At 41.2% G+C, this 16,292-nt stretch overlaps 1 protein-coding gene across 1 annotated transcript in view; it reads right to left on the minus strand.

Annotated features, from left to right (window-relative positions):
* Nucleotides 1-976: 976 nt before the first annotated feature.
* Nucleotides 977-16,292, minus strand: part of NEIL3 (nei like DNA glycosylase 3) — a 42,165-nt gene continuing 26,849 nt past the window's right edge. Inside the window, exons 7-10 of the mRNA XM_032618625.1 lie at nt 11,051-11,220; nt 9,192-9,609; nt 2,749-2,923; nt 977-1,334 (exon numbers count right to left, since the gene is read on the minus strand). Of these exons, the coding sequence (XP_032474516.1) occupies nt 1,152-1,334; nt 2,749-2,923; nt 9,192-9,609; nt 11,051-11,220 (946 nt within the window). The 3' untranslated portion in view covers nt 977-1,151. The remainder of the gene's footprint in view (nt 1,335-2,748; nt 2,924-9,191; nt 9,610-11,050; nt 11,221-16,292) is intronic.

Here is a 16,292-nt window from a genome sequence, read left to right on the forward strand (position 1 = left end):
ATTAATAGGTATTAAAATCAAGATCAAAAAAGTTTAAACCAACTTCTCTTTTAAAGATATAGAGATGACTTCTTTTCTTAAATGTTACTTTTATATTCTGAATCCCCACAGCTTTTCACAAAAATGCATTTGAAGTTATGCAAGTGTTTGGCATATCTCTAGCATCTAGAGGAACTTTTTTTTTTTGCCGTACGCGGGCCTCTCACTGTTGTGGCCTCTCCCGTTGCGGAGCACAGGCTCCGGACGCGCAAGCCCAGCGGCCATGGCTCACGGGCCCAGCCGCTCCGCGGCACGTGGGATCTTCCCAGACCGGGGCACGAACCCGTGTCCCCTGCATCGGCAGGCGGACTCTCAACAACTGCTCCACCAGGGAAGCCCGGAACTTGATGTTTTTATTTATTTGTTTGTTTATTTATTAGTTTTGGCTGCGTTGGGTCTTCGTTGCTGTGCGCGGGCTTTCTCTAGTTGCGGCGAGCGGGGGCTATTCTTCATTGCGGTGCGCGGGCTTCTCATTGCGGTGGCTTCTCTTGTTGCGGAGCACAGGCTCTAGGTGTGCGGGCTTCAGTAGTTGTGGTGCGTGAGCTCGGTAGTTGTGGCTCGTGGGCGCTAGAGAGCGGGCTCAGTAGTTGTGGTTGCTCTGTGGCATGTGAGATCTTCCTGGACCAGGGCTCGAACCTGTGTCCCCTGCATTGGCAGGCAGATTCTTAACCACTGTGCCACCAGGGAAGCCCTAGAGGAACTTGATGTTTGTTGAATAGAAAAAAAGAAGAAAATATGATTTTCTATAACGAAGATCCCATTTCTTACATTTCATTTAAGAAAACAAGAAGTTCCTTTAATCATATGTTATGAATAGTGGTGATACCTGAGAAATTATTCAGTTCAGACAGAATACCTTATTATTTTATTGTACTGCATACTCTACTCCTAAAAAAAAAATCACTGCTTCCCCAAAGAAGATACAAGAGACTAAGAGCATACTAAAAATACTTTATTGTCATAACTAAATGCATTAAATATACATTCTAAATGGAATATATTGTATATTTGATAAAACACATAGAGCATCATTCATCAAGGCAAAAAAAAAAACACTGAATGAAAAGATGGCACACAAATAAAAGGAAGAGTTCTCAAATACTGCAATAACTTTAGCATCCTGGAATAATGTTTATTCCTGGCCCATTTTCTGCCCATTGGAAAAAACCGCACTGTTTTTCCTTCCCAAGAGGGCACACAAAAAAATTCTTTCCATTATTAGGTCCAATCTTCAACACTGTTCTCATGATGGAGCGTTTGCCATGGCTGCAGAATGGGAAGGACAAATCTGCCCACTGGGGAGGAAAAACAAATTGTAAAGTTTAGATGGAAGGTAGAATGACAGGCTGAGCCTTGACGCATTTGACTAGTACTGTACTGTCTTCACTGCTGTTCCTATTAATTTGACATTGTAAGATACACGTAAGTCATTAGTCGTTGCCCCTAAAAAACCTTATATCCCATAAGAAGCATCTCTAACAAATTCGCTTGAATCACACAGAAAATTGTCATAATTCTGAGTTTCCCTCTGTCCAAAGGCATATTTACAGAAGTTCCTTCACTTTATTGAAAATCTCTCTGTAAAGCAAATCACCAGTGTTCCTGATATAGCTCTGTTTAAGCTATTAAGGTCAAAGATTTGTTATGATTTTAATATTAACCTTCCTTAGTCTCCTAGGAAAAGAAAGCATCCAATACAGAACTACCAGGACTAATTCACGCAAATTCCATTGTATTATTCTTATCCTTATTAATTTTGGCCTCAAGAGAGCTACCCAGAAGGCTGTGATATTGTTAATATTGCTAATAATATTTTCTCCATTACATCTATACAAGCTTTGAGGGGAGGAGATCAGGAAGTTGAGTAGGATGGAGCCACATCTCGGGCAGGGGTTATGCTCTAAGATCATGACCACATTTTCCCTGGGGAATTCCTTAGGAAGGTATCACACTGAAGACAGATCATTTCTCTCTCAGCAAGCCCAACCAGAAAACTTTGCTCCAGTGCCGAGACAGATCCATATTTTCTTTTTCTACTTAGGCACCAGATGAAGCAGCTGGGAAAAATATGTATCTTTAAACCTTAGGATCACAGTCAGAAGTGAGAGGCTCTCGTTCTGTGGAAGGCAGAAAGACTGACCAAAAGCGCCCAGATTCCTGTCTTGTATCTCACACTCATTTGCAGGGACAAACTCATAGATTGAAAGGTTGGGGAATCACCTACATCTAAACTGTTATTGTGCCATCACTTGTTTTGGTTAAGCCTGTGTGGTAGGATTTGCTACGTTTACTGTAAATCCAGGGCGTGTAAGTTTACTGTAAATCCAGGGCATGTAAATTATTTCCCTGGGTTCTTCTATCCAGTGCATAAAACAAAGGTTTGGATGTCACACTGAAGTCAGGAAGAGCAAATATCTATCTTGGATTATCAGTCACCTGGGTGACTCAATACCTCTCTCTTTGTAAGCCAGGGGGGTTACAAATATGATACACTCTAATAATGGAATAGCTGTCATTTGATTAATTTTTCTTTTGGGGATGAACCTCTTTGAATTTTCAGTTATTCAGCATTCAGGTTTTAGACTAAATGTCAGTCAGCATGGCTTTTAAATTTAAAGGTAAAACCAGAAACGGACTGCTATTTGTTACATTTTAATAACTGAAGTATTCAAGGACACTATCATTAAGCTTGATAGGTCGTACACGTACTTCGAAAAATCCACATTGTGCTTCTCTCGGTAGAGGACAAGCATAAAAGTGCCTGCCCTTGTTTTCTCCATCCTTCCTCACCACTTGGAGAATGCAGGGGCGGTCATGTTTACTGCAGCGGGGACTGCAGGCATTTAATGAACGAGGACCACCTGGAGTGTTACTCTGACGCTCCCTGTAATGACAAGTTACACAATAACTGCACCATGATCGTGCTAAAAGGGGTCATTCACACCACCTGACCCCGCATCGGAATCCTGCCTGTACAGAGACGGTACCAGAAAGCGACCACCATCAACTTCCCGCAGTTGCTGGGTTGGCCAAAAAGTTCGTTCGCTTTTAAGTAAAAATAAGACATCTTTCATTTTCACCAAGAATTTTATTGAACAATGTATTCACTAACTGAACGATCTTTTTGGCCAACCCAATACATACACTCCTACATCTTTTTTTTTTAAGTTTTTTTTTAAAATTAATTAATTAATTTATTTTTTGGCTGTGTTGGGTCCTCGTTTCTGCACGAGGGCTTTCTCCAGTTGCGGCGAGCGGGGGCCACTCTTCATGGCGGTGCGCGGGCCTCTCACTATCGCGGCCTCTCTTGTTGCGGAGCACAGGCTCCAGACGCGCAGGCTCGGTAATTGTGGCTCAGGGGCCCCGTTGCTCCGCGGCATGTGGGATCTTCCCAGACCAGGGCTCGCACCCGTGTCCCCTGCATTGGCAGGCAGATTCTCAACCACTGCGCCAAAGCTACCTGTTTATGTAAATTAAATTAGGCGTATCATTTACATTCTCAAGAACAGAAACAGCTGAATTGCACAGCCAATCTTCTTAGTTTTCATTTGTGACATCTGGTTCTTTTCTTACCCAACATGACAGGGTGGCTACTTTTATTTCTCTTAAAATATTCTCAAGTCCAGCTGTCCCCTGACGTCCAAAGGAACTAGAGTCACAATCTTCTCCAATTATTTTCTCATCAGTAGCAAACTCTCATCAATGGTTCTGACAAGGCCAAAGAGATCTGCTGTCCAATTTAAAGACAATTTTCTATGCTCTTCTTTGACCAAGTCTACCTTAATAGTTGCAATCGTATTTCAGCAAGTAACAGGCTGCCTGGCAGAGCAGAAAAGTGTATTTTGTAAAGCTAGCGAGGAAGCTTTAGTCTCCTCCCATGATTAGATCAAGAGTGTCTGGAGGTTACCCCTGAATACAGTGTCTACAGGCCAGAAGCCGGGCTTCCACTGTAGCTGTCTAGGTAGAATTTTTTCTTTGAAAAGGAGCTTCATGATTATTTTTAATTTTTTTATATTTTGCATATTTTAATAATGCCTTTATAAAAGTCTTCTTAATAAACCAACTGAAGAGAAAAAGAGCTCTTATTAAAATCAGAAGTCCTTCCCCTTAATAGCCCCATTTTTAACTTTTTAATGATAAAGTTCTTCCTTTCTTTTTTCGTTAACTTCTAAAGAACAAAATACCATTCTTAAATGATTTTTTTAAAAATACTTATAAATCAGGGTTGGTTCCCTTTTCCTTGCTTCCTACACCACATTCTTCCCATACTTGTTCCTATAATGGTGCCTTGAGGCGTCATATCTAATCAAAATGTTCAGAGTGTGAGATATTTTTTCCAGTTTTATTGAGATAGAATTGACATACAAGGGATCTTTTATTTGTGGTGAAATTGGTTTACACTCGTTTATAAAACAGATGCTTAAATATATTTCTTTAAAGGGATGGACTCAAACATCCTGAAGTTCCTGAAGCTGCTTGGGCAGCAGGCGTGTGCAAGATGAAAGCAGCTGTGGGCACTGCTAAGGACACTGTTATCATTAAATATTTCTCCAGCAGCTATTTTGCTGGTAGCATTTTCAGGGTAGGGGATAGTGGCTTATATTTTAGCGTCACGGGGGATGCTAACCAGAAATAGGCAGGGTGACAGGCAACAGACTTCTCTTTTCCAAACCCCCTTCACTTCAACAGCCCCTCTCCCCAAAAGAGGCAATATTAAAACGTTAACTTCAAGAGAAGCTGAACATCTGGGTGGTTGTAGAGAAGTTGAGTGATTTCAAAATTGAAGCAAGTGGGTCATAAACAGTGCTTAAAAAAAACTTAGAGGAGGAACACAGAAGGTTAAGAATCTTAAAGGAAAGAAACTGGTGCTTTCGTAAAAAAAAAAAGTACACACATGCAAACAGTTTTATATATTATTTAGAAGGCTGTCTGAGGTAACAATTAGTTAAACATTTTCAAACCCACTTGCTTCAGCCTAGAAATCTCCAGAGTTTTGCAAATCCAGGGAGATGTTTAGATTTTCCTACTAGCAAAGCTTTCCTGGAGAGGAGCATGGTGGAAGTCAGGATTCAGGTAGAAAGGAAAGATCCCAGTGTTTCCCATAGGTTCCTCATTTCTGTCTTCAATTCTGTTTCTTCTTTGGTATAAAGTTAAAGGAGAAAATAGCCACATGCTATCTTATCCCGGCCCTTAGAGTGTGGTCCATCTGACCAGAAGCATCAGCATCACCTGGCAGCTCCTTACAAGTACAGAATCATCCTCCCCTACTCCAGATCCCTGGCAGAATCGGAATCTGCATGTTAAAGGGCTCCCAGGTGATCCATATACAATTACATACTGAAGCACTGAGTTAATGTAACCAAGACACTGATGCCATCTGTGAACACGTCAGCTCTAAAGATGTACAGGGAATCTTAATTTTATGATAGCAAACATTATCCAGGGTAATTAAATGTTCTGATTAATTGAGGACATCTTGGTTCCTCTTTGTTTCAATCATTACTTTAAAAACTTTCGAAAATGTAGCAGAGCATTTTCTTGGGTAAACTTAGCATATGGGATAGTTTAACTTATTTTGATAACTAGGACCATCATTTTGAATACTAATACTGGATTATAAATGGTCAGTATAATAGATCAGGGTTGGAAAATCTTTTTCAGAAGGGACATACGTTTAGGCTTGTGGGTCTTATGGTCTCTGTTGCAAAATACTCAAATCTGCTGTTTTAGCATGAAAAGCAGCCAGAGGGAATATGTAAACCAATGGGAATGGGATGTGTCCCAATAAAACTTTATTTATAAAAACAGGGGGTGGGCTGACTTTGGCCCTTCTGGCTGTAGTTTGCTGAGGTAGAGGTCGTCATTAGAACCAAGAGTAGTGCTTAATGTATAATAGGTTCTTAATAAATACTTATTAATAAATAAACACTGAACATGTTCAATAAGCATTGTTCAAGTAACACTGAACAGAGATCAGATAAAAACTATTATCAAGAAGGAAGACATTACCAAGCACAGGTTTGTAAGTTTTAAAACGGGTATTTTTTCAGTGATCAATTTATCATGGTTTAACTTATTTCACAGATAGGGTGATTCATTATAATAAAAACACTGAACTGATCAGACTCACTGAATGTAGATTTTGTAGCTCAGCAGTATTTCAAGGATCGTAACAAACAAACAGAGGTTAAATGACTCATCCTGGATGGTCCCAGGTGGTTCTGACATCCTTGGGGACTGAAAACACCAAAAGGTGAACCAGAAGCACGAACGAGAGGTGAGTGCTTCACTGGTGACTAGAGGTAGAATCTGGCAACCCTGATGGCGGCACACCTGAGAAAACGTTACTGATTTTCATTTCACTCATCTACGTGAGCCTTTGCGTCAGCTCAGGAAAAGCTTCAACCCAAAACACGTTATGCTTCTTTGAAGTGGTTATCACTGTGTTTTGCTCTGCGTTTACAATAGATGGATCAAAGACTTAAAACTGTCTAACAGTCATTCTTAACTGCTTAAAAATTGGTTCAACGATCTAATTTATAATCCAGTAGCTGGATAAAATTCAAGTCTATCTAAAGACCAATCTGAAAATATGCCCCATCAACATGGCATGTATCATGTGGTGATGAGAGCAGTAATTAAGAGAACAAAAGGCAAATTAATTACCATACAATTATTAAAGAAACAATGAACTGGCTATAAATTCTCTGAGTGGACCACCTGCTTTAATCCTATTATGTTGTGAGCTTCTGCTCGGCATCTTGTCCACAAGATGAACACTGTAGCTGCCAGACAAGGAGAAAAATGAAATAAATGACAGTAATTTGCAATTTATTCCTTGTAAAGTAGCTGGGTGCAGAAGAGCTGCTGGGTGAATGTATTTCATCACTTGACATTTATTCTGCTAGTTGATGTTGATTGATTTTGGAGTCTCATTCCTGGGGTTCTTACATGCAACACATACGCACGCTGCAGTGTTTCTAAGTAAAGCTGTGTGCTGTGATTAATCATATGACCCTATTACTAATGGCTTATGAAGAAATCTTTAAAACTTAAGGTTACATTAATGTTTTTTTAAATCCATAATTCATTAGTTAAATTGTCTGAGACTTTCTACAAAGCACTAAGGAAATAAAAATACGCCAAGATACTTCATTTGAGTACAACAAAAGCCACAATATTTTTAAATGATCACATCTGCTTCTTTCCACTTAAGCTACACAACAGAAAAGGCTGTTCAAAAATGATTTTCCTACAGCATAGCCTCCCAACTCAGACACTCTTAACTAGCTCCTTCATGAACTTCCGTCATGACACATTAATTAGTGTTCAGTGAAAAGGTGGCGTACTGATCAAGTCAGTTAAAAGTTTGCCCGCCATAGCTTAACTCAAATGTCTATATTTTTTGAGTATTATGGACAAAAGTCAAACCAGTTATTATACATGATTATGAACAACAACAAAAAAAAATCAGCCAAGGATAAACGATCAAGATTAACTGATGGTAAAATTAGTCAGTACAAGAAACTCGAGATTAAAGCATCTATTGACCAAAAAACATCTCAGAATTCTGTTATTAAAGGATTCCCAGAGGTTGGTCTAGGTTTGTGCAATGGTGGTCCTTCATCTCACTGCCCAAAGAATCTTTCCATCAGCAAAGACATCGCTCATCAGATGAAAAGCTGGAGATCAGAACACTCCTAAGATTATTTTAGATCCCGTCCACAGCAACTCTTCCTCTCCTCATCCCCCACTGGCAAGAAAAGGCATAGGGGAAGAAAACTCACCTTCACTCCGTTTAAAGTACTCTTCCCTGGGCTTCCCTGATGGCGCAGTGGTTGAGAGTCCGCCTGCCGATACAGGGGACACGAGTTCGTGCCCCGGTCTGGGAAGATCCCACATGCCGCGGAGCGGCTGGGCCCGTGAGCCATGGCCGCTGAGCCTGCGCGTCTGGAGCCTGTGCTCCGCAACGGGAGAGGCCACAGCAGTGTGAGGCCCGCGTACCGCAAGAAAAAAAAAAAAAAAAAAAACCTCTTCCCTTCATTTAAAGGTGCTGGATATACAGTGTCTGCTTTCTGAAGGAAAAGAAAATTGTGGAGAGATCTCTCTCCCTGAGGAGGCATAATATCAGGTGTGAGAGGAGCCCCAGATAAAGAAATTAAACAGGTCGGGGAAGAACATTTCCAGGATCTGCCAATAATCATTAAGGAACAAGGATGACATTGTTTATTAAAATGTCTCTGTCTCTGGTGACAGCTACTGGGGGGTCTTCTCCTGAACATGTAGCTGGTAGTCTGGTAAAACGTATCTGATCTGGTAGGGTTCATTAACTGGAATTACAACTTTTTAATTTCAGGTCCAAAAGTAGTACTCACGCTCTTTGAGCCTTTTTGGTTGAAACAAATACCACACTCCCTGCCCCCTGGCTGTTTGAAATACAGTCACTTTCTTTGGCAGAAATGTCACTAAAAATATCTCAGATCCCTCTCTTTAGAACAGAAGACATTTACTAAATGTTATGAATGATAGTTTCCCTTCTAGAAGAACTCTTTCATCGGAAGAAAAGCTTAAACAAAACTGCTAGGGCTTCCCTGGTGGCGCAGTGGTTGAGAGTCCGCCTGCCGATGCAGGGGACACGGGTTCGTGCCCCGGTCTGGGAAGATCCCACATGCCGCGGAGCGGCTGGGCCCGTGAGCCATGGCCGCTGAGCCTGCGCGTCCGGAGCCTGTGCTCCGCAACGGGAGAGGCCACAACAGTGAGAGGCCCGCGTAACGCATAAAAAACAAACAAACAAACAAAAAAAAAACTGCTAACAGTGGAGACTGCTAACCGGTAAGATTATGGGGGATGTAATCATTATTCTTTATACTTTCCAATATTTTCCAAACACTCTGTATTAAGCATGTATATGGTTACAGCCAGAAAAAAGCAAAACACAACTTTCTACAGATAGAGGAAATTCTGTTTTTCATTCCCTTCCCTTCTCTAATATTATAAGCTAGAGGAGGCAAGGGAGGCAAATTACTGTAATAGTCTTTCAGGGTTTGACTGACATTTCCAAGATCAGTTCAGCTTCCTCAGCAATGGATGATCTTTCTGCATTCTTAAAACTTACGCAAATATCTTAAAGAGCAAGGTTAGAAGCATCATACCTGTTAGAAGATCCAGGTTTGCCACTTTTGAGATCCCGTGATGAGCAGTGGCTTGTTTTTAATCTTTTATATGCTGGACTCAATAATTCAGAGGGAGAGCAGGCCACAGATGATGTGTTTACTTTGTTAGATAGTTGAGTTCTGTAGTTTGTTCTCTCCTTGGAGGGGTGCGCTGCATCACTAAACCAAACGTTAGTAGGAGGGCTTGGAAATTCCCCGTCTAGTATCTGGTTTTGGCTTTCTCCTCTTTCCAAAGCACTGGATTTATTGCTGACATCCGTCAAAACAAGGGTTGTAGTTCCAAATGCAGTTTTCCTGTTGATCTTCACTTCCGTCCTTGGTTTTCCAAAGCTATTACAAGGGTATTTCACTAAACTGTTAAAGGCGATGGGATTCTCTTCATTCTTGGGTACCGAATCTGGAAGGAGAGACCAGTAATTCTGCATTATTCCTATAAATACACTGACTGTGCGAAACATCTTTTCATTCGATTATAACATTTAGTTCATTTATCACAGTGACCTCATGTATAGAACTAATAATACAAAGTGAGCTTGAGCAATTCAGAGTTAACCACCCTCAGACTAGGAAATAAAGTACCGTATGAAGTGCAACATTTCCAGGGACTCAGAGATGGGTTTAATAAAGATTTCTACTTGTTATGCTTTATGTTACGTTTAAGCATTTAAAGGTTACTGAGCTATCAATTTTGTTGCTATTAGGCCAAATATTAAAGCAATGTAAATAAGAGGTGACACCCCACAAAGCTTTCGATCAGCAGTTAGAGCCTGTATCTAGATTATCAGGAATGCTTCTGTGAATGACAAGACCAAGTGGAAGGCCTATTAAAATTAAGTAAAGATGAATTACAAAGATTTACATTTATTAAATATGTTTCAAAAAAGCGTCCTAGGATTTTGCAATCTGTAATTTATTCTAAAGTGCAGTTATCTGCCTTTCATACTCAGAAAAAAAATAACAAGAAAATTATTGAGATGTGTAAAGGCATTTCAGAATGTCAGAATAAATGTGGGAACCTAAGATTGGGGTTTTCTGAGGGCTCTCTGTTGAACGATACTGCAGAGGGAGGGACAGAAATAGGAGACACAGTCCCTTCTGCTACTAGCAAAGCTGTATATGGGGTGATGCCTGCATTTCTGGCCCAGCGAACACAACACAACATGACAGCTCACACAATGGGGGGGTCCAGAAGAATGAACTTTCTCCCCTAATTGAAGAAAGAAAGAACACTATTAGAACACAGGAGAAGCTGCATCAGTGAGATGGCTCTTAATCACAGGTTTCCTCTGAGGTTCTACATCCTCTGCACGCACGAAATTGTGAGCTACGAAGAGTTATTCTGAAGGATTTCAATGAAATCAGTACAATTGTCTGGGTAAAGATTTTAATAACAAGGGGTAGGAGGCTAAAGAAGAGAAAAAACTCAGCATTTTCCTATTCCACCTGCAATGATATTCTTACAGAAATCCTCCCTTTCAATTTATGAAACACTTGGACTGAATAACAAACTCAAAAGTTGCTGAAATCTGCATAAAACAAAGCTTTATTGAATAATTCATTAGAAACAGTAGAGAACAGATGTGATCATCTCAGTTTTTTGAGATACAACGGCACATACTCTTTTAGCACAAGCGTGTTTCCCCCCCGTTAAAAAAAAAAGGGCTCAACAGAATGTCAGCATCGTTTACATGCAAAGGCTGGCAATTCCTTTAAACCTTTCAGAAAGAGAGCATTTTACTTCGTTATGAAATATCAAGACAGAACAAGACATGTACCTGACTTTGTATAATTAACCCTCTTTGAAATGGAAGGCACTCAGAATCAAAATTCACTCTTACCCGTAGGCCTTGAAGTCAGGCAAGCATCACATGCTTCAGAAGACGGCTTATTTATTAGCGTACAGACCTCACATGTCCACTGCTCTTCAGACTTCCGGGCCACAGAGGCCATAAGATGACCCCCTCTGCTGGATGGCCAACTGACTGTAGTATTTCTAGCTGGCAGCCTGCTATAAGAGAACTTCTAAAGTTAATCATTAACACTTTCGTTATTGTCTTGTTCTTATACATTCTGGATATCTTAGAAACAATTACAGAACCATTAATACCCAAACGCTACATGTTTACTATTGCTTAGAAGTTCTCTCTCTCTCTCTCTCTCTCTCTCTCTCTCTCTCTCTCTCTCTCTCTCTCTCTCTCTCTCTCTCTCTCTCTCGGAATAAAATGTTTTTACTTGGGCCCTGCTGATTGTTTTTAAAGACAGGAATAACAAAAGTTTTAGAGTCAAAGAGTTGTGTGTGTGTGTGTTTTTTAAACTAACTAAAAATATTTGACATAACCACTAGGGAGCATTTCTCAACTAGTTTTTTTTGGTTTTTTTTTGCAGTACGCGGGCCTCTCACTGTTGTGGCCTCTCCCCTTGCGGAGCACAGGCTCCGGACGCGCAGGCTCAGCGGCCATGGCTCACGGGCCCAGCCGCTCTGTGGCATGTGGGATCTTCCTGGACCGGGGCACGAACCCGTGTCCCCTGCATCGGCAGGCGGACTCTCAACCACTGCACCACCAGGGAAGCCCTCAACTAGTTTTTTAAGTAAGTGGAACTCTTCCCAAAGCAAAACTAAAATATCTTTATTCAAATTAGGGAGGAAATGAGTCATGTAGAAATTAGAGCACTGAATGTAAGATGAGAAAAGTTTTACATTTACTTCGTGTGCCTCTGGAATTTCACAGTATCTGCTGGGCACTAAATCAACTGATCTATAATCTGTAACGCTGGAATTCCTAAATGTCTCCGTACTGTTACAGGAAATGCCTTTCTAAAGCTCTGATACAGTCCTGCTCTTTAGCACATGGCTCTGGGGCTACAGAGCACATCACGTGGTTTAGCAGCCAATGCAGTGTCATGGATTCCTTTCATGATTCCAAACATTAATATTGAAAAAAAGTTCTTTCAGTAAAGGCTTTGTACCTTACATTTCAGAACATGAGTTCTTTGACTTTCAAAGGTAGCCTTGTCTTCTATAACATTTTGCTCCTACGCATAATTGTAACAGGTTTAAAATTCAGACTTGTCTGGTAAAATCATAAATAGCATAAGAAAATCTGAAAGTAAGACACATCTCATTATGATTTTTTTAATCTTTACTTACCTTGACTTTTAATGCCATTCAACATTTCTTATCCCTGTAGATCAACTATACTTCAATAAAATAAATTTTTAAAAATATTTCTTATTCCTGTGGAACAAGCAGGCCTTCTATAGCATTTACTTCACCTAATCCCTGCCCTCTACTAACTTACTCTGAGGCAGCGTCATACATTTATTCATAATTAAGTAAACACAATTTAAATAACCTTCAGATTTTCAATGTGCTCCAACTTTTAACCATTTTCATCTTCTATCCTATAAATTTCATTAACCATGAGGGGATATTTATTGTTACATAAAGAAGCTCTGGAAGCATTCTCTCCTTACTGCTCCATTTCTTAATCGTCTACTAATAAATTCTTTCCAATCTCCAGTTGGACGTGTAACAGGAATTCCAACCTTAACCTGTCTGCAGTGGGCTGAATGATGGCCTCCTAAAGACAGCAGGTCACAAAACTAGGAACCTGTAAATGTTACTTTATAAAGAGGATCTCTGCAGATGTAATTAAGGATCTTGACATGGGGAGATGATTCTTGATTATCAGGGTAATCTCTTAATGCAAACACAAGTATCCTTATGAGAGAGAGGCAGAGGGAGATATGATACACACAGAAGGGGAGAAGGTAACGTGACAACACAGGCAGAGACGTGAGGAGTCGTGTAGCCACAAATGAAGAACACTGGCAGCCACCGGAAGCTTGAAAAGGCATGGAATGGATTCTCCCCTAGAGCCTCCGGGAGCATAGACTGGCCCACAGCTTGACTTTGGCCCGATGAAACCAATGCCGGGCTTCTGGCATCCAGAACCGTGAGAGAAGAAATTTCTGCTGCTTTAAGCTGTCAGGTTAGTGGTAACTTGTTATGGCAGCCATGGAAAACTAGTACAATTAAGTCCGGACCCCCTGCCCCCATCCGCAACTCTGCTAGTTTGTCACACCTCAGTACATGGCATCACCATCACTCAGTTATCAGGCCAGAAACCTGTGAGCCATCCTGAACCCTTCTTACCCTCATAACTGGTCCACCAGCAAGTCCTGCAGGCTCTGCTGCAGAGGCAAATCTACTAGAAGCTCACGAAGCCTCCACGGCTTGCTGTGCTGTCCTCTGTGAATCGGAGTGGCAGGGTGCAGAGTGGGGGCAGTCACTCCAGCTGCACGGACGCTGAGGACACTGTCGCTGGTGTCAGTCCTGGGGCTCTCTCTGGGCAAGGCCCACGTGCTGCCAGCACCCGCTCATACCTGCTCGGTGCTCAGGGACGGTGTGCCGGCCTGGCACAGGGAGCAGATGCACTGTCTAAACTTCCAGGACAAGCGATTCTGCTCCATTCCTCTTAGGGGACGTTATGGCCTGGGCTGCGAGTGCACTCAACACAGGCGCCACCCACCACTGACCCACAGACAGCCTGGTAGAGGCGCAGGGCAGGGACAGCTGAGGGAGAGAGACCCAAAGGCTGGTGGTTCTCAGAGAACGGTCCTTGGGCTCACAGCGCCAGCACCACGTGGGAACTCGGTAGTCATATAGAGTCCAGGCCTCTCCCCAGACCTCGGGGTAAAGCCCAGCAATCTGTCCAAATTCTACTTCAGCTGAGCCAATTGCCACAGTCTACTCTGATCCCTTAGTCAGGGAGCCACAGTACTTCCTGGAAGCCCCCCAGAATGTGTTTCTCCTGCTGAAACCAGAGAGAATCTGCTACCATGAGACTTGAAATGAGAGGGTGAAGCAGGAAGCAGCTTAGACCTGCCTGTATTCTTTCCACTTGTTCCACCTGTGGGCAGCCCAGGCAAGGTCACCTTTGGGAGTTCCAGTCCCTGAGACGTGGGTTTTTATAGTTTTTCCACTGATGCTATGAAATTACCCCAACATTTATTTTGGCTCCATGACACATAAATTCCCATTTTAATTTAAGATAATTTGTATTGGGTATCTTTCATTGTAGTCAAAATTTGAGTCCTTTGTAAATTATGTTTTTAAACATGACAACTATGTAGTCAAACTCTCTTCCCCAAACAGGGCTATCCTGTCAAGATTAACCCACCACAGATCTTCTTCACATCTCCCAAATGCCCTATAATTGCTCCAGCCCCCTGAAAAATTTCTGCCAGGTCAGCTCGGCCTTAAGAACTGGTTTGCAAACAACACTAAATTCTCATTAACTAGCAACCAACCCTCAACACATTTCCAAACTAGATGGCTTCTAGAGACGTAAATATGTCTTCGTATAGGAACAAAACACCCTCCTCTCCTGCAGCTTCCTGAGTGCACAGGGTGTTTCCCCATGCACCTTGTCAGGGGCTGTTTTCTCTCTCAGGAAATCCCTTTCCAGCCTATTGTCTGTGATGAGTTCCTATTTCTTCCCACGCTAAGCTCAAACTTCACCTCCTCAGAGAGATTTGTTCTTCCCAGGTGGATTTCAAGGTTTCCTCATCCATACTATAGCTCCACTGCCGTTAGCACAAATGTGCCCTGTTGCAGCATTTCCATCACGGGCTTCTAATGATCTATTGACCCCCCACGTTAGACCCTGAGCACTTCGAGTGACTGTATTCTCTGTTCTCTTTGTTTTCCCAGTACCTGGCACATAGCAGACCCTAAGAAAGAAAGTAAATAGTACAGAAATGAAAAAGTGAAACAGAAATTATAAAGACTCTAGTAAAAAACAAAGAAAAATGCAGTTTCCCCTTAAGGAAACAATACTCACACATGTAAATTATGCTAGCTAGTAATATAAAGGAGAGCCAACAATAACTGGTATAGGTATTAAAAGTGTGGTGTGATCAATGAAAACTGGAAAATCTGGGGAGGACTTCGGGAAGGGGTGAAGTAAACTTTTAGTGACTGAAGGAACACAAGAATTTAGATCATTACTACTGGGCTTCTCATATTTCAATTTCATTTGAAATGACTTTAAAGTGAAAAAATTTACTCAATATAAAAAGTGCTCAAATGCTCATCCAGAAAATGAATTGAATATACTTAATTACAAAAATCTCTAAGACTGGGGCCAATATTACTGGTTTTCAAATGTCTTATTTTGTATACACTTATTTTGCAGTGAGTCTTGAGCTGGATGCCTAGACAGAACAGAACTAGGTCAGGAGGGAGGAGGGAATGCAGGGCCCAGGACATTTCCAGTACAGCATGGCCTCCCTAACTCGTAGTAACTCCCAAGTCTCTTTCAGGGAACCCTTGAGGCTTTGAATCCTAGTTTCAAAAACCCTTTGGAAGTGACAATGATCTTATTTTTATGATAAATAACATGTTTACTTGATAATCTGGAAGAATTTTTTAAAAATTCAAAAGCTATCAATTCACAGAAAACAAATACATATGGAACATTAATCACTTATTCAGTAGACAAGTATATATTGAATGTACTCCATCTTCCAGATCCAGTGTTATACACTTTTGATCAAATAAATGTACACCTATAACATTAAAAATAAGAAACCCATAAATCTGTGTAATATAACATTATTTAAACATATTTCGGATCTCTATGATAGTAAAATGGGATGAGGAAGCTGAGAAAAAGGGGATATGGTGTGGTTTAGAGTAAAGTAATCAATAACGAAAGGTGATGAAAAAAATGAAACACAGGAAAAAGGAGAAAAAAAAAAGCTGCAAATATATTTATGAAGACATAATGGGGATCTGGACCATGTCATCTCCATCCCAGGGCCCTGAGCTCTCCACAGACAAGATGGCACCTCCCTCCTCCTTTGTTCTTTTCTATATACTTTTTCAGTGAACTGATCTTGCTTTAATACTTCAACTAAGAACACGGGGAGTAACACTCATGCCATCATCTCCCACCCACTTCCCACCCTATGTGGACTATCTAGTCCACATATCCAAAACTTAATTTATCTCTTCCATTCTACCCGTCTTTCCCACGTCTATAAAGTGAAAATTTCTGGTTTGGGGCCTGGAAC

Source organism: Phocoena sinus, chromosome 21, assembly GCF_008692025.1.
Source record: "Phocoena sinus isolate mPhoSin1 chromosome 21, mPhoSin1.pri, whole genome shotgun sequence".
Taxonomy (NCBI): Eukaryota; Metazoa; Chordata; class Mammalia; order Artiodactyla; family Phocoenidae; genus Phocoena; species Phocoena sinus.